Below are 18,683 nucleotides of genomic sequence, written 5' to 3'. Positions count from 1 at the left end.
AGTAAGAAAGTCTTGAGAAACTGGAGATAATGAAACACCTGCAGATCTCAGGAAAACCCCTAAAGGCAGATCAATAGAAGGGACTTTGCATGCCAAGTATGATCTTAGGCCGCATGGACAGAGCCTCAGATCCAATAAACCGAAAGCATGAGACGCGTGCACAGACTGAGCCATCCAATCGCCTTGTTGTGAGCATGTTCCCAGAACAAACAAAACTGTATAAAAGTTAACTCATTTAAATAATAAATTGGACATTGCTGATCACACTGATCGTCTCTTTGTCTCTGTACTCCTGCCGTCCACAGACACCGAGTCAAGAACAGGGGGAGAGACCGACCGACTGCCATGGGAGGTGCGACTCAGGACACTCTCTTCCAGCCACATGCTGCTTGCAGGGGCACACCCTCCTGCAATAATGTGAAGAAACAGGCAGCTTTATAGAAACACAACACAGGTTTCTGTTTTAATGAGAAAATAATTATATACTTGCATTGTAGGCCTCACAGTCACTATAAAACAGAAGCAGGATAACATTTAAGTGGTTAACATACAGAAAGCCAGGTATTGTTGAAACTAGTTGGTAAGTCATGACAAGGATGCTGCCTTTTGGCTGCCAAACATGTCACTGCTACTCTATTTTCCTTCAGATAATGTCAGTACAGAGCAAGATGAAGCCCAAACTGGCAGCTTTAAAAACGAACTGTTCAGAAAACCTGCACTGTAACTCCAAACTGATTATGATCACAAATGCTAATGCTTAACTATTTTTCAATACACAGCTTCATTAAAACCAGTCTTTGCCACGGGAAAGGATCTCAGCGTTTCTTTTGTGGAGACAAAGTTAACTCTGCAATAGTGCTCTTTTGTTGCATTTGATACAGTCATATATAGATAGATATGTAATACTGGCGTATACTTATAAACACCTAAGCTTGGTAGCATGCAAATCAAATAACAGAGGCAAGGAAACTGCATCTCACTCTTGTTACCACAGCACTGAATGTGCTGCTGACTATGAGTGTCCATAATTTCTGGAAGAGAAAAACTGCCGGGTGGAAAGTCTGTCTGTCCTGGACTGATACATGCCAATACTTCTGTTGCAGGGGCCGAGAGCAAATACTTCTATCGCAGAGGACTCCTGCCTGGAGTCTCCTCACCGCCACATCCCCCTTCTAGAGGAACAATTTAATTTTCACTTCAGGCCAATTGTAGCAGTATGGGGGGGATGTGGCAAAGCATGAAAAGATGCCCGACAATGAGTGATCAATTCATCAAGCTAGTGATCACTAGCTTCCAATGAGAGAGCAGGGGGGAAAAACAGGCCTACAGGCTAAAGAATATACTACCACAAGTTCCTGGGAAGGCAGTCCAGGGCTCAGCCAGCTTTCAGGAGCAAATATTGGAGGAAACTCTGAAAAGCGCCATTTAATGCAACACCACCTCAGCACAAGTACAGAGGCCATATCCTCTTCTCAGGAAGCTCCTTCTTCCCATTCTCTCTTAATCTTTCCCCAGAGGTGGAGGGAGCCAGGAATCTTCTTGACACAGATGTGCAGAGCTCACAGATGCAGCTACATCATGTATGGTCTCACTAGTGCTGCACTGGTGCCACTGCTTTTCCTACAGCTGTACAGTAATGACCCGCCTGCAGATATTAATCACAGTGTCGACTGCCATGTCTGAACAACAGGTCCCCTTCATTAGGTATGTAATTCCTTCACAGGCATGGTGCCTCCTTGAGATAAGCTTGCTGCCCTTATCACAGTGAACTCTTGGTTCAGCAGCGTTTTCTTCTGTTCAATAGCACTTACGGAGACAACTGACAGAACTGAGTCCATGGGTATATACAATTGTATTTGCTACAATTCCCTGAAAATAAGCCTCCAAATTATATGTGTCCATGGACAGAAATCACGTGCTGAAGGGTGGTGGTGGTGAATAATTTGGTTGCAAGCTCTGTGTTTAAGAAAAGCACCAAAAGTATGTTCACAGTATCGGTACTCATTTTAAATGAGCTCACTGTTTCAGGATAAAACAGCACAGCAGGTCACGAAACCAAGGAAAGGCTTAGGGAGGACACAGTATCCTGGCTGATGATTTCTTAAAAAGATGTCAAAATAATAACTGACTGTAAAAAAGACAGTATTCTGTATAGAAAAAAGCTCGGTGTCTTTTTTCCCATCACCTCCCAAACTTGTTGGTTTCTAGTCCAGAAATTATGGTTCCCAGTTGTAAAATACTCCTATTGTATTGCTTGGTGATAAGAAAGAGTAAACCCGCAGCCTCTATACTACATACAAATACAAAGCACAAGAATTAATACCACATTTCTTTTCCTAATCGTCAGCTTACAAAACTGGTCAATACTTTGCAATTGTGACTCATGCAAATACCATGTTGGGTCAAATTTTAATATCACAAATACTGCATTAACTCAGTGCCTTATTTTTATATCCCCTTTCGGAAAAAAAAATAAATCATAACTCACAACTATAGCTGGTATAACAGCTTTGGAGAAAATAATCAGTACACACACTGCCATACACTTCCTGGTATGCCAGCCTCACGCACACACCCGCACACACACGCGCACACACGCATGCCCACACGCGCACACAGAACCACACTAATCCTTCACTGCTGATCCCAAGCCTAAGCAATAACTAAAGGCTCTATGGTTTGCTTGTAGCGCTGGAAACACCTGCTGAACGGCAGAAGTAATGTTTTCTTCCCTTGTCTGCTCTTCCTTGCTCTTTCCTTCCAACTCATTATGCCCTTTAGCTTTTTTGTTGCCTGGAAACGTGAAGACTTCCACAAAGCACTCTACTTCAAAGGCTTTTTACGTTGTATAAATATAGTTGAACACATAACTATCTTTTTTCTTTATTTCTTACCTCTTTCTAGGCCAGAGTCTGGCTTAGTTCAATTATTGCCTCATTTAAAAATTAAATGTCCTTTATTATCCCTTTCCCACTACCTTTCTGCTTCAAATTATCCATCTTCAAAGATTTAATACATATGCCATTCTTTTCCCTCCCCACCATCAAAAAATAGTTGTCATCCGCTAAATACAGATTTTCTACTTAGAAACTTTGTTGTGTAAATATGCTCTGAGAACCTGAAGTTCAGGTGATATTGCAAGCATATAGGATCCTAAAGCTAAGGTAATCCATTTGGCTTAGCTCTCATCCCCATCTATTCCACTCCTAAATTGTGATGGCTTGTGTTTGCAACACAAGGACTGTTTGACTGAGTCTGCTGGATTGTATATTTGCAATAACTGCCTCCCTGTTTGTTGGGTTTTTCTCCTTTTAAACAGATAAATTACTAGAAAGGGGAGCAGAACCCACCCCCCCAAAACAACCAGTCCAACCCCAAACCCAACCCCTCAGTGTCCTCAAAGAAATAGAACAGAGGGCAGTATCTTCGTGTGTTGTGGCTGGATAAGAGTATGCCGAATTAACGCCAACGGTCTTGGTGCAGCGGCTGTGGGAGGCAAAGGAACTGCAGGAGGTTCTGACAGGAGCTGCTGGGTGGACAGTGATCCTGGGGGCAAGGCAGGGCTGTCAATTCAGTCAGCACGAAGCACAGGTGTGAGCCCTGGCCACAGGTTCGTCCATGACAACTTCCTGCCATATGCCTGCAGCCTATCAGGTCCACACAGGGACAATCTTGGACACCCCCTTGTGCCCACCCCCAAGAGCTCCCACCCCCTGCAGCCTCTCCACTGCATTATTTTCGGAGGGGAGATGGAGAGAAGAAGAAGGGGCTATTTTCTAGGTGTGTTCTTCCTGTAACTTCAGGATTGCCCGGAGCAGGATCATTTCTGTGTCTATGTGCATCGAGTTTCTCGTGTATTTAATAAATATTGGACTAAAATGCTGCTGCTTTCATGGTGGGTTTTTGTGTTTGGGTTTTTTTTTGTTTTTCTTTCTTCCTTTCTCTTTTTTTGGTTCCGGCATGCCTGGTCGCTGTCTTCACACCGCAGTGTGGTTATTCATCCTCCTCTCGGTTGGCATAAATGCCGGCTTCCCAGCGCAATGCCAGAGCGCTCTTCCTGCGGTTCACCCTGGTCGCCTCCAGGACCTGGTCAGGAGAGAAAGGGAAAGCACAAGGTGTCACTCAGCTGCCCACAGCCCCTGTGTAGGGGTGTCCCACACTGTGCACCTGGGCAGACAGAGACCAGCCAGGTAGGCAGGGACCAGCCAGGTCAGCCCCTCCCACAAGGCTCCCAGTGCCGCACCTTGTGCAAGATGGGGAGACTCATGCAATGAAGCACTTACTGATGTGAAAGTGGGGGGGATGGCACACAAGAGCAAAGCCACGCCACAGGAGGACAGAAGTGGTAGGAGTTGTCTGGCAGCACCCAAATGTCTTCTGGGGAGCCCCAGCTGCCCTTTACCAGCCCAGCTGCACATTGCCCCATCCCAGGGTCTTGGCCCTCTCCCTAGAGGCAGCTGCAAACTTTCAGTACCAGGAGCCAGCAATCAGCAAACAGTCCAGAGGCTGTTTTGGAGCTGCACATGAAGCCCAGAAAGCAGCTGGCTGCCTATTTTAGCACTTCACCCTCTCAGGCAGAACTAGGCAGCACCCACCCTGCCACCCTCCCCCCCCTGCATCCTCTTCTCCTGGTTTTTGTCTTGCAGCTAAGGCGCTGTGATCAAAGTGCTCTTGGAGTAAAAGGACATTTACACAAGGAAGAACTACAAAACCTGGTACAAGATGGGCTCCAATACATTTATATGTATTTCATATGCACATAGTCACACACGCAGATACATGCACACACTGGGTATGTATTGTACATATGCACACACATAATTAACTAAAAAAGTAAGAAACAGTTTTAATACGTGTTTTAAGAAACTTGGAAAGAAAATTAGACAACACCAAAAGGCATCATTGTGATGTGTGTCTCATGTACTCCTCAGTATGGCCGTGGGTGTTTTCCACACAGCAGATTAAGATATAAAGGAGTCTGGAGCGTTCTTATAGAAGCATATGACAATGTTATTTTCTGAACAATACTGAATTAACAGCTCCATGATCAAATTACAAGGCTGCCAATGTTCATTGATCTCAGTGTGTTTTAAATCAGCCCTCCCAAAGAAGCAAACTTTTGAAATTTTTCATGTTAAAAAAAAATTGTAAAAAATTCCCACAGTTAATACATGACTCTTGACTGAAACAATGCCATCCATCCCGGGTCCCTACTGCTTCCTGCACAATCCTTGGCTGCAGAAGAGTAGCAGACCTTTCAAGAAAGGATGATGTTATTTCATTCTTCTGTGTAGAAAGTCAGATGCAGTGAGGACTTATGCCTTGACTGGAATAAAAATAAATAATTTAAGACTAAAGAAACTCTTCTTTCAGATGTGACAAGCTGTGTTTGGAAAAGTATAGAGGTACTAGGCTCCTGTACAGGCAGTATCACAAAATCAGCTCTGAACTGCCAGCTGAAATTACAGGTCCTCGTAACTTTGCTTATGGGAATAAGAATGTACTACTGCATTTAAACCAAGTCCTAGACCTCCTTTCAGGAGCTGAAGATAGGGTGGAGTTTTGCCAGGTTAGTATTTCTTTGCCCTCCAGGTTTCTTTTGACTATGAACAAGTCAAAGAACTAAAGGTAAAATTTAGCCAAGAGAGAAAAATTTTAACTAAAGCTCTATCTCCTTCTCAGCACTGACCAAGGCTACAAATCTAGTCCAGGTCCACTAGAGGGATTTTTTTCTGAAATTCTGCCCAAAATCACGCCTCCTCTTTCTGAGGTGCAATCACCACCAGAAGGGGGGACAAGGGCTGAATGGTTTCTATTCTACCCAGTAGAGGACAAATGTGATCACAAACCTAACTATATATCATGGTTAGGCTTTGTGAACGAAGATTTAGGAAGGCTCTATCCACGTTTGTTACAAGCACGCTGGTGGCTTATGAGGCCAATACGAGATAGTATATATATATAAAAATAATCAAAATCAGGAAAAAATTTGTCTGAGACATCAGCCTGTAAACTGTGTACTGGAGTTATTCCCAGTGAAGGGGTAAGGACCACCAGTTTAAATTACACGTCTGGGACTCTGAGCACCTGAAGCAAGAAAAGACAACCCAAACTGAACAATGGAGAAGCGAAACTGGGAAGAAGCAAAAGTTCAAACCTAAACTGCCACTATATACTTAAATGAGATATGCTGAATTTGGCCTGTAAAAATATGCCAGCTGAAAATAATATGGATTTTACATAATTTACAACAATTTCTAGTCAGTGGCTTCCTTGCTGGAAATCACAATATTATGAAGGTCCCTAGTGATGGCTTGCAACAGTCAGGACCCTTGAACACTGAAGATTCCTGCTTTGGATTAGACAGCTTGTATTTGTCTTAAAAGATAGCAATAGGGTTTCTTCCATTTATTCCTGGTCTGCAAACATGCCCAGAGGCTTGTCTACTTCCGCAAACATTGCTGGTTGCTCCAAGCAAAGCTGTATCTAGATTTGTATCAGAGATACCACGCAGGCATTGAATGTGGACTTCAGACTTTGCAGGAAAACAAGTAGTGATGTCTGGCTCAGTATTAAAATAGCAAGCCTTCTAAATGGTAGAGCATATAAATTAAAGGTCCTTTTGAATAGTTACTCCAGAATTATTCTTCTAATCTACTGAAAAGAGTGACCTAAAACAACCCTTGTTTTTACAAGGCTGTGTCAGTTTTAGACCCACTAGAGGAAACAGTGGCATAATTATAACATGCAACTGGAATGACTGAGTGGGGAATTGGGACTCCTCAATAGAGCACTGAATTCATGACCCAGGAAGCTGCTTGCCTAAAAACAGGAAGCAATCTCCATTTTAAAGTTTTTTTTTGGCAGGTATCAGGGCTAACCCTAGACCCATCATGAGTCCAGCACCAAAAGCTTTCCACAGCAGGTCAAAGAAGCAAAGTCTTTTGCATTTATTGTTGTGGCAGTTTTGGGGGTCTGTAACACACTGCATTTTGGCCATGTTACAAAATGCTACCTTAATGCTTCATAAGTGCCCTCCTTGGTGATGCCCCACATCAGCTCAGTGGATGCAGGCAGGGCAACCCAGGCAGGACCAGGCTTGGGTGCTCAGGGTGTCCTAAGGCAGCCAGGGTCCATAACTGCACGCAGGAAGCATATTCTGAAAATCAGAAAGATCATAAAGCAGACACTTCACTTAAGGTTATGCTTCTTCAGCCTGTGAACTATGCCCTAATGATAAGGCCACATAAGTGAAAAAAAGCAATGTTACATAAAACCTCTTATTTGGGAGAGGTGATTTAAGTACTGGCTGCAATAGGACATGAAGAATTTGGAGAACAGAAGCAGGTGTGAGGGAAAGAAAAAAGATACGTAGGGCTGTAAGAAGCACTCTTCACCTCTCTGCAAAAAAATTGCTGTGTGGATCTTGTGGTTGCAGCTCGAGGTCTCAGTAAGAATTGCAGAGGGTTCTTTCCTCACAGATTTAATTTATTTTTGAGAATTTAAAAAAAAATCAAAAAATTTGAAACAGATGCCACTGTTAGGTGTAAGATTAATTTTTCTATCCATCCTAAAGATGGAGACCAACTTGTCCTGAGTTTCCCTCCAACACATTTAACAATAATTGATCTCTAAGTGCCAATAAAAAAAGAAAAACAGATATATGCTTTAGCCCAAAGCATATTTATGTCAACCACTGAAGTTCTCTGCGTAGTCAGAAAACTGACTACTATCCAGTACAGGCTAATATTTATTGAACACTAGCAGCAAAACCAATGTGCAAGCAAAAAAATTTCTCTGGAGCTTAATATTTTACTGATTCTTCCCATCTGGACCTCGAAGAACTGAAAAAACCCAAACTAAACCAACCAACAATCAAAAACCAACCAACCAATCGATAAAAACCCAGAAAATGCAAAGGTCTGGGTGTCTAAAATCTATGTGTACGATGCAGTAAAGTTGCTGCAGCATGTCCATGGAGCACACTGTGCACAAAGACACAGAAGCACAAATTCAGGGAACAGACTGCTTGCTCCTGCAGATGTGAGCATTTCTGCTCAGGAATGATAAACTAAATGCTTTAAATAAAACTGGAAGTATTGAGAGAACATCTATTTCTCCAGTATGAAGGTATTTCCTTTACTGCACCTACTTAATCTATTCAGTGAATACACTAGGAACAGGGTATGTGAGATTAAAATGTGTTTACTTGAAACAAGACAGAAACAGTATTAAATTCTTGCTGGTCAGTATTAAAACACAAACTGTATGCCCTGTGCCATCTAATCTAGTGTGTTGGTTTTGTTCTGTAACATAAAAATTTTCAGCAGTAGCCTTTAATGCTGCATAAATGTCACCTAATTGCAGTTATCTCCTACAGTATGATTGGTATTTAGGAAGCTCAAGCTAATGTCCTGTAAATTTGAATATTCATATAGCTCTAAGGCCAAAAGCAGAAGATTTTGAGGATAAAAACATCCCATATATGGGCACACACGTAAGTCTCTTTAAAACAGCAGATGGATGTGCTTTTAATATAGGCTGCAGGGGTTTGGGGGTGATGCAACTACATCGCCCTAATGAAGCAGGATGTAGTTTGCTGCACGTAGTTTAACTTCAGCTGTTACTGTGCCTTGCTGAGGGGTTGTTTGCTGCTTCCTGGAGTGGAGCTGTCAGGCTGACTGCATGGAAGGCCCTGCTCCCAGCTGGTGCAAGCACAGCTGGGACAGCTCCACTGCTGCCAACAATGGCTAAAATTGAGCCACCTGCCTGCACTGGAGTGGATAATGGAAAGCTGTAGTGAACAGGAGACACAGTTCAGCTGTGAGGTCAGTAGAGAGTAAGGGCATTTCATGCTGTTCCTTCTGAAACAACTGCCTGGCCTTCAGCTAAAGATTTCCAGTGAGAACCATATGGTTTCTTCAGTCTGAGGCTAGATGCCGGGGATTAGCCAGAACACATACTTTTCTTTCACCTGCATACAGAACTGCTGTGTCCTACAGCCTTTTTTATTTCTAACACTTTTCGCATTCACGCACATTCACTTCCAGTTCCTAATTCCTTGTGTCATTATCATTATACAGGTGGACACAAAACTTTTCCCAGCAGAAGGTCACAGGCTGGGCATGTAAAATCTATACCTGAGCTTATGCCTTTCACACAGCATCAAACACTCTGATCACTACTTGCTGTTTATAAATCTTGACTTAGATTATTGTGCAGATATTATGGAGGAGGAGAGGCTCAACTTGTGTTTAAAATCATCTGAAAGCACACTGCTCTTATACTGATTAACTCTCTATAAATACTCTACACAAAGATCATTAACTGGCTTCTATCAGTGAGATAAAACCCACACTAAATTATTTAATGAATAGGAAAGACTTGACTTTGCTTTACTCTCCAGGACAGAAAACATTCATGTACTTGTCTTGAGGTAGCTGATGTGGTCAAATATGTTATGGAATACGAAAATAGTGGAAGGTTCATGTTTATAAAAAAGTGCTGATGTTGGATAAATGAATGTCAGTCATTACCATAATCTGCACAGAAAATTACAGGCAACTGAAATATCCACATTACTAAACATCATGTTCTTAACAAACATTGCAAAAGTGTAGTTAGTATCAACTACCTGCTCTTAAAATTACTGCCTTTGGCAAAGTCCGGCTTTATAGGGATAAGGAGTGTGCAAGTTCTGCCTTGCTAAAATACTAAATGTCACTCTAAATACCCTTTCCTTGGTAGGTCTGTGTTTCTTCTACCCTGAGACCAACACTGATGCTAAGCTGTGGGAGTCTGATCAGTCATCACATCACAACGGACAGGGACAAGGACAGGATCACAAAATGCAGCAGACTTGAGGCCATGCACTTGACCTGACTCTTCTTCCACAGCTGAAAGGTTGATGTTCAGGTTCTTTACAAAATACAGAGATTTCAACACATTGTAATCAGAAACAAAGGAAAGCCACGGCAGTTTCACTCAGTATCTGAGGGTGCTTGGATCCCAGGTTTAGCTTTGCCCGCTAAATCATAAAAGGGATTAAGGACAAGTTCACATTTCTTGCCTCAGGAATGTTCAAGTCCTGGGCAACAGCCCCCATTCCTTTAATTACAACCCCTCCTGTGCCAGAAATTGTAACCAGAATCCAAGGGTTAGAAAAACCAGCCACACAAATATTTGTGGATGAGAGACATGCAGGAATATCACACACACACACAGAGGCATCCTGATTTTGATATGAAATGGCACTGGCACACAATATGAAAACACCAACTGCAGCAACATGCACTTGGAATCACCATGCAAGAGGAAGCAAAAATAAATAAGCAGTTGAAAAGTACCTCAGAAGTAACCTTGCTAGACAGTAATTTACAGGTGTACTGGTAGAAAGGGAAAAGACCAGCATTAGTACATTGAACAAGCATGTTATAACTAGGAAACAAGAACAAATTAAAGAAATTGCAAGAACTGGCACATTCCATAGTATAAGATTTCAAGCAACTTGGTTGTCACAAAAACAAAAAAAAAAAGAAAGATTACTCAGTTTGGTGTTATTTTAATGACGTTGCTTGGCCAGTCTCAGTCTTGTTTACCATCAGTGCTTGACTCGTTCTCTTGCTGCTGCTTTTTCTCTTTTATTCATCTATTTAAACCCTGTATTGTAACATATCCTCTGGAAGAAACTGCCCCCTTTACTGAGCAGTGAAGTTCTTCCAAGAACAGATGCACTTGATTTGCCCTTCTGAAAGGCAAAACCCACAAGTGCTGGACAGAGAGGTCATGTTGTAGCCACTGAAGCCAGACATAAAACAGGGGCTGGTGATGCCTGAAGGAGAGATAGGGTAGATGTCCTATGGAAACCACTCTCCTGTCTTTTGATGTGTCTTATGTAGGGAGAAAATAAATCTCTATACATCAATACTGCTGGTGTGCTCAGCATGAGAGTGAGTTTCCATGGACATCAAACCTCTCCACAATTCCATTCAGAAGACCATGGCTGCTGTGCCATGGTACCTTGACTGCTCCCAGTACTCGAGGAAGTCCCTGGTTCCCCTCACTCAGAAAGAGCAACACTGAGCCACATTCAGCTCTCTGGATGTAATGCTCCAAGTGGCAGCTGCCTGTCTGGTTGTTAGTTATGCTCCTTTTCCCATATATTTCATGTATTTTTAAAAACAGTCCAGTGATTTCTCTTTTGTTTCTTTAGTTACAGAAATCTTTTTTTCCTGAGAACACTGATCAAATGTTTTCTGCTGACAAATCAAAACTATTCGTTGTTTAAATAATAATTGCTTAGCCTGGCACGTAAAATATTAGCTCAAACTGACAGTGGTACAAGCGCAGCACTTCTTATTTAAATTATCTTTCCCTTGTCAATGGTGGGAGTTGTTTACCAAAGGAGAGCGGAAAAAGGCAGGGAAGAGAAACAAAACACTCCTGCTGTTCCGAGGAAGTTGTCCCTGGCTGCTACAGGACACAGATCTCTAATAGGATTTTGGGTGGGCAGCAGCAAGAATGTGAATGTTGTTTGGCTTTATGCAATGGGCTTAACAGAAGAGGAGAATGACAACAAACCTCAACACTGCGGGATTTCAGTGTGTGCTGGGGCTCTGTAAATTCACTTGACAATTCATCCCAGAAAAGGATCTATCCCCCAGGGTTGTCTGACTGGCACCAACGCTCTGGCAGCACATCTTTGGGCACTTTTGGGCCACTTTAGCAGCAGTGGATAGTTGAGCTGGCATCCAGAGCACACCTCTTTGGTCAGACACTGCCCAGACCAGCACTCTGTCAGGACATCAGGGCTTACTTCAAACTGCAGAGGAGACCAGGCAACTGTGGCCAGCCTGCTTTCTAGGGGGCACATGTGCCGCTCTACAAGCATCTGAGGAGCTGCGCTCGGGTATATGAGCAGAGGGAGTTAGATGTAATGACATCTTGCATATCTTTAGTGTGCTACAACATGCATTACAAGTAGAATGTATGTGACCATCACACCAGTGGGAGAAGATTTCAGCCACCACTTCATGGGCTGGGCAAGTCACCTACACTCTTCACAAGGATGGAGGAAGAGAGCAGGGTGAGTGAGAGCTGAGTGTTACCCCTCTAAGTAGAGCAGCTTCTCTGCTGTGCTAAAATTTCCAGCCACTGACAGACACTCAGTGTGGGATTCCCAAAGACCAGTTCTAGTTTGCACAGTTGGAGTTTTATACTCATCTTTTTTTTCATGTTCCTCACAGCTTCTACAAAGGTCGTGAGAGTTGTGACATGTGCCCTGCAAGCCTCTGAGCACCTTCAGAGAGAGATCCTCTGGAGAGATGCCAGAAAACAGCACTAACTGGAACAGGTGAAGCCACCTAATTTCACTGGGTGCTTTGCAGAGGAAACCAGAGAGCAGCTCCTTCCTAAGATGCGGCCCCAAGATGCCACTGCCACTGGCTTCTGTGCACAAGGTATGCTTCTGTGCACAAGGTATGCTTCTGTGCACAAGCTGGCTTCCTATGTGGCTGCAGAAGCGTGATGGACAATGAAATCTTGTTTTTTAATGGTCCCAGTAGAATAACAGACCAGAAAGTTTCTGGTATGCACTGGAGATTAATCTATTTGCATTTTAGTTAGCCAACAAAAGTGCAACAGTGCATTCATTCTAAGTATGTTACTGTGCAATATTTACCAATAATGATTAAAAAAGCTGCCAGACTAGTGCAGTATTCATGTTACAAACCTTCGCTACAAACCTTACTCCCAATGAGACCCTGCAATTAATGAACATCACTAGAAAGCAGTTTGTTGGAGCATGAGCTCCTTGGCACTGTCATTGTTCTGACATCTCTGGGAAATGCCTGGAGGACTGTGGCTGCTTCAGCAAACACTGCGACCATTCAAGAAGTTCTATACTGCACTTATATCTCACTACCTTCTGCACTCACTGCCCACAGTAATAACGAGTCTGAATAAGAAACAGCTCATGTATTGTTTGGAAACATGTTGTATAATGGTTCCTTCTGAATTTTGATACTTCCAGCTACAAAATTCATAGCTCTTCTTATTAGTGCTTCTAATAAAGAATGCCTTAATTGGGTTAAACTCTACTACTGTTTGTATGGAAGAAAAAAAAGTCCAGCAGGAAATAGCAAGCTGGCTATTGAAGGATCCAAGTTTTTTTTCGGAGACATTCCCAGTCCAGTTCCACAAGAAGTGGTTTCTGGGGAAGTTATCAACTTACAATGAATCCTGAGCACACTGGGATGGGACTTTGTGAGTCTACAAACACAGGTGTGAATACATGCTTGATCCAGAAAGTTCAAAGAGTAACTAAAATAAGCCATTGGAGGGTCTTGGTGATGTGTGCATTTACAGAATCTGATAGTTGTAGTGCAGCTATCCACTGCTCTTATTATTGGTTAACTTAACTAAAATGAAATCTGAGTTGCCTTTAATATTTGCAGTGACACTCTCTTCCTCTCCATTGGCCCCCATCCTCCCAGATGTTTCGAACATCTGCTCCTTACAATGTGTTAAAATCCTTACACACTTGCAAGGTGATTTGAGCAGATTCTGGTGAAATAGTTTTTTTTGTTGTCTGTTGGTTCTTGTGAGTCACAGTCTGTATTACAGAGCAAAAAGTGAGAAGGAAAACGGCACTTACACTGCTGTCGTCCATCCTTTCTCGTCTCTTAGTTTTGTGTGTTTCATAATCCTCCATCAGGGTCTGCATCAGGTTCTTGGGTCGCTGGGCTCCAGCAGACTCCTCGGATGGAGGGTCTGACTGTGAGACAGGGCCTTCGGTGGTAGGGGATGGAGGAGGCTTGATCTTCTCTATCTTCCCTGCAATGATATGAAAAAGAATGATCCTTCCTAAACTGAGGATTCACAAGCTGTTTACCAAAGATGACAGCTGGAGAACCATTTTCAGCAGGGTTTGAATGAAGAAACAGTTTGGAACAAGGTCCGTGAAACAATCTGACAAATCAGGATGGTCATGGACTTTAAAACCACTCTCCCTCTTGCTGTAATCCACTACACCAGAACACTATTCAATCTTTTTACAAAACCTAGAGGAGTCACCAAATGACACAATGTAAGCTTTACCCACTGCCATTGTTCACAGTAGTATCTTCTTGAACTACCCCTGTTCCCTCCTACAGGATACATTTCAGTGATTTGGAAATGTTTTTAAGATTCTGGAAAACTGCAAGATTTTTTTTTCTGGTTCAGACAATACAACACACAGGGACCATGCACAAGACATCCAAAGAAGGTATCTTGTTAAGCACTGCTGGCTTTTTCTCTTTTTCCAGTAATTTATCTGCTTTGTAAGCAAGAAAGGTTTGGGGTTGATCCCTGGTGCTGCTCTCCCCTGCAGCAGTTCCCTGCAGGCTGCACAGGCTGCTCCTGTAGGGAGACCTGTGGCAAAACAGGATCAGGTCTCTGTCCTATAAGCCCTTCATTCAGGTAGGGCTCTTCAGTCTCCTGGTGGGAGGAAAGTCAGAAGTCAGGTTTCTCTCTAACTGTGCCCATTTCACCCCATGGAAGCCTGTTTTAGGCACAGTGACCCCAGAGGTGGGTAAAAGGCATATCAGAACAAGGAAACCACTTCTACAAGCTGCAGGAGAGCTCAGGGGGTGGACAACCCATGCTCCTTTGGTAAGGACAGTCTGCCTTTCTGATCGCCAGGTACTGGTCTGGGCTAAGCTACCCACCTTGTCTTGGTAGGAAGAATGAGGATGACAGTGGCAGGTCATAGGAATAATGTGCCAGGGTTCTCAGCTATGACAGAAGAAAGCAATACTGAACCAAAATCAGATTTCCTTTTCTATGGGACCACCATCAACTCCTTGAAATACGACATTTCAATGGATGAGGGAAGAAAACCAAACCAAACCAACCAACAAACAAAACTCTCAAAAAACAAAACAAAAAAAGGAGAAAAATACTCACTGTAAACCCCTTAAAAATAAGTGAAGTAATCAGAAGGATAATACAGATTTTCATGAAACTTGCTGCTGAGGCAAAGGAAAATCCTAGCTGCTCCTTCAAAAAGCATCATGACAGTGGCAGCCACTAGAGAGCAGCCTTGAAACCTCCTGCAAAAATCAACAGCATTTATTCTTGAAGGAAGAAGTGAAATCTGAGTAGACACTGCAGAGGTGTTTTTACAAGAAATCTCCTGGCCAGGCTAGTTTCATTTCTGATCAGTGTTGGAAAACCCAGCATGACCAGTTTCTCGCTACAGGCTTATCTTAAGCTGGGCGGTGCAGGGATGAGGTTGGGAATTCATCCTCCTTGTATCACCCTACCAGAGAGTGGAGGGGGGGTTTCTGTGGGCCCAGGTTCTTCTCTGGGTTGCATCAGGTTGTCTTGCTCCACAGACAACCAGGAGTTACGCTGCCAAAGCAGAGGCCAACAGCAGGTCCTGAGCTGCCCAGCTGCACCCATCTGTGACTGCTCCACAGGAGACAGTAAAAACTACTGTCACCTTGCCAGTGAGGTCCAGAGGGTAAAAAAGTGTGGTGAAAATAAAAGGCCTGACTGAGGGTCAGACATCTTCCTGTATTACTTCATTCTTACACTAGCAATGGCCTTAGATGCATGCAAGTAGTGCAAAAAGAATGAGAGTTCTCAGATGTCTGCCCAACTTCTGGTTTCCCCTAGGGATGTAGACACATCACAGGATGCTCAGACTCATGGACAAGCCTAATGGCTGAAAAGAGCTCCTTCCACTCCCCATCACCTTTGGGGATCTACATTTTATAAAGAGGGTATCTCCAAGGAGATCCACTGCCCCTGGCTGGAAGGCCTATCAATTGTCATATTCATATATTCACAGAATCATTAGTGTTGGAAAAGACCTCCAAAATCACTGAGTCGAACCTTTGTATTATATGTATACTTACATATTGTATATGCATACACTGTATGTATATGTACATACACATACATATGCATACACTGTATGTACATGTACACATGTATGGATACATACATGCTCTAGCATCCCAAATCTACATGTACACATTTACTGTTTACTTACAGATATTGTTGTCATTTTTTAAGACATCTGCATAGCAAAGAAAACTTTTCAAATTAAGACATTTCAGCAAGATAGATTGCTTCAGGAAACCGGTCTGTGCTGGAGTCAGGGGATAGCTGAAGTAGACAAAAGAAAAGGTCCCTCTGGCAATATGGAGCCATTTAAGGTGAAAGGTGGGCTTCTTTGCTTCTTGACACCAGGTGAGCAACACAAATAGGCAAAAGCACAAACACACAAACATTAAATAAAGAACCTCTCAAAGATCCTTTCACTTCATAGACATTCTCCACTACAGAAGGAATAAAAGAGCAAATGACAAATGAGCTGGGTTTGTATGCTGTTAAGGCACTCCTGGAAGTGCTCACGGGATGACTGATGAGCACTCCAGAGGAATCCTTGAAGAGAATGATGAACTTTGCTTTTTTTCTTATCGCTGCCTAGAAAGGGGGGCAAGGAAACAGCATTTCCCATAAACATTTTTGCTCTAGCCTTTCTCAAAATTCTGATTTTAAAAAGGAGTTAGTGCATATGTATTATACCTGGTCCTTATTCTTTACAAGCATTAAAAATTTTGTGGCCATTGCATTAAAAATTTTGCAATGGCCACAAATATTAAAAATATCTTGCCCCAAAGTTTCTGCCTCTCCTCCCACTATACAAAAAGTAATTTCAGGCTATGGTTGAACCTGAGAAGCTTCCTTAGTGTAGGTACTTATCAGTGAAGTGGAAAAGTGGAAAATAGTTTTCAGGCTGTGGAAGTGGAAAACAGTTTTCAGGCTGAAGAGGCTCCTCTGACAAAGGCTTAAGCTCCACAGCTGCCATGCAGAATAAGAGAGTAGGTAAAAGAAAGAAAAAGACAACACACAGACGTCCCTCACTATTTGGAGGCAACAGTTAGCTAAAATTTAAAGGTATCTGATTGCTTGCATCTCTAAGTTGCCACTCTACCACTTGGCTTACACCACCCACTGAAATTAGCTCATTTAGTGAGGGCTGAGGACAACAGAGGATGACTAATTGGTGGGCAGCTCTCCTTCATGGGTGTGCAAGTGGGTCTGAGTGCCCGCATATGAATGCAGGGAGTGCAACGTGCCTTCTGCCTCGCCTGGAAACACTTTAGTAATAAGCACCGAAAAGGCAGACGTGACAGCTTCCCAAAGCTTCTCCTAGGCGTAGCTTCTTGTGTGAGCAATTTCCCTATACCTCATCATGAGACAGCAAGATTCACAAAGGGTTTCTCTCCAACTGAAAAGCCTTCACCAAACCAAGACCTCTCATGTAATGATTTTCACACCTCCCCTGATGAACAGGATTACCTAGACCCAGGCACTACAGAAAGTTAGATACAAGTTCTTCATAGTCTAAGTTACTCCTAATAAAAGGAACATGGGAATTACATCACTAAACTTATGCTGAATCCTCTTGTGTCATACTCTCATCATCCTGCTCAAATAAACTATCAGACAGCCCCAACTGCTCTGCCCACAAGAGATGCTGTACCATCTATACACTGTAGGAGGAAACCACTGGCTTGCTATGCAGCTGCTTGTGCCGTGCCAAGTGCAGCAGAAGCTGCAGCAAAGCAATACAGGAAACTATCAAATTTAAATAGAGCTCCATAAATATTTTGGGACCCATGAAGACGATCCATGTAGCCATACTCAGACACTTTCTTGGTTTTTCTTGAGTTTTCTCACTCAGGAAATCCAACATTTCGTGAAAGAATTTGCATACGTTCTTCATCTTTACCTTTCCAGAAGTACTCTGGACAAGTCTTGTCCTGTGTGCACATTCCACTGAAATTGGAATGACCCTGTGTCTTGACCCAGTGAACTGAGTTGGGTTAAAAGGTTGCTTCAAATCACCCCAAACAACTTGGAAGGACACTTGTTAGCACTACAGAGGTTTATTACTGGAAGACCTTTTGGACTGTGCTGGGTGGTTGGCAGACAAATTGAGCGCTACTGTCAGCCATAGGAAAGTTGTATTGTCACAGTGAGTAAAACCAGCCTGTTTGCTATCTAAAATAATTACAAGTTACTTCATACATACACCAACATGAATGGTGTTAATCTTCCACATTTCAGTAAAATTACAATGCAGTTCACTGCGGTCCTTTTTTGTGGTTGGCATTTCTATTATCCACCTAAGTATCCATATCCACAGCAGTGAAGAGCAGCAGGAGTAATAAATAACCACGGAACACCTGGAGTCCTAGTAAAGCTACTGTGCCCAGACCACCAACTAAAACCAACCTCATTGTAAGGCCATTGCTAATTAAGTTAATTATACCTCCTCAAAAGAGTTCTGGTGAGTTTACACTTCCCCACTTACAGGTTTAGAAATAGATTTTTCAAATTTAGACTTGACCACTTAATCCCTTTCTGCTGAGGCATCTTGATGTTAAAAGTGCCAATTCTTTCTTTCAGAAAGATAATTTGCTGATGAAAGTACTTCTGTTTCTTCTTTATTATTAGTAGTAGTAGTGTTACTGTTATTTTTCTTTGTGAAACTAGATATTCATTTTACAGTATGTAGTGGGTTTCTGTGGCTGGGTTTTGGTGGGGGGGGTGGTTACAGGAGTGGCTTCTGTTAGAAGCTGCCAGAAGCTGCCCCTGTGGCCAATGCCAGCCGGTTCCAGGAC

General features: G+C 42.8%; 1 protein-coding gene across 12 annotated transcripts in view; it reads right to left on the bottom strand.

Moving 5' to 3' along the window:
* Nucleotides 1-434: 434 nt before the first annotated feature.
* PALM2AKAP2 (PALM2 and AKAP2 fusion) overlaps nucleotides 435-18,683 on the bottom strand; it is a 269,801-nt gene continuing 251,552 nt past the window's right edge. For 10 of the 12 annotated variants that reach the window (XM_064641776.1, XM_064641785.1, XM_064641773.1 and 7 more), the window contains 3 exons: nucleotides 13,655-13,833; nucleotides 10,347-10,385; nucleotides 435-4,086 (listed from right to left, as the gene is read on the bottom strand). In XM_064641776.1, coding sequence (XP_064497846.1) covers nucleotides 3,994-4,086; nucleotides 10,347-10,385; nucleotides 13,655-13,833 — 311 coding nt within the window. In that variant the 3' untranslated portion in view covers nucleotides 435-3,993. The remainder of the gene's footprint in view (nucleotides 4,087-10,346; nucleotides 10,386-13,654; nucleotides 13,834-18,683) is intronic. The other 2 variants (XM_064641774.1, XM_064641781.1) reach the window with 1 other exon arrangement.

The sequence above is a fragment of the Pseudopipra pipra genome, chromosome Z (assembly GCF_036250125.1).
Source record: "Pseudopipra pipra isolate bDixPip1 chromosome Z, bDixPip1.hap1, whole genome shotgun sequence".
Classification (NCBI taxonomy): Eukaryota; Metazoa; Chordata; class Aves; order Passeriformes; family Pipridae; genus Pseudopipra; species Pseudopipra pipra.
This window is presented reverse-complemented; position numbering and strand designations above follow the sequence as displayed.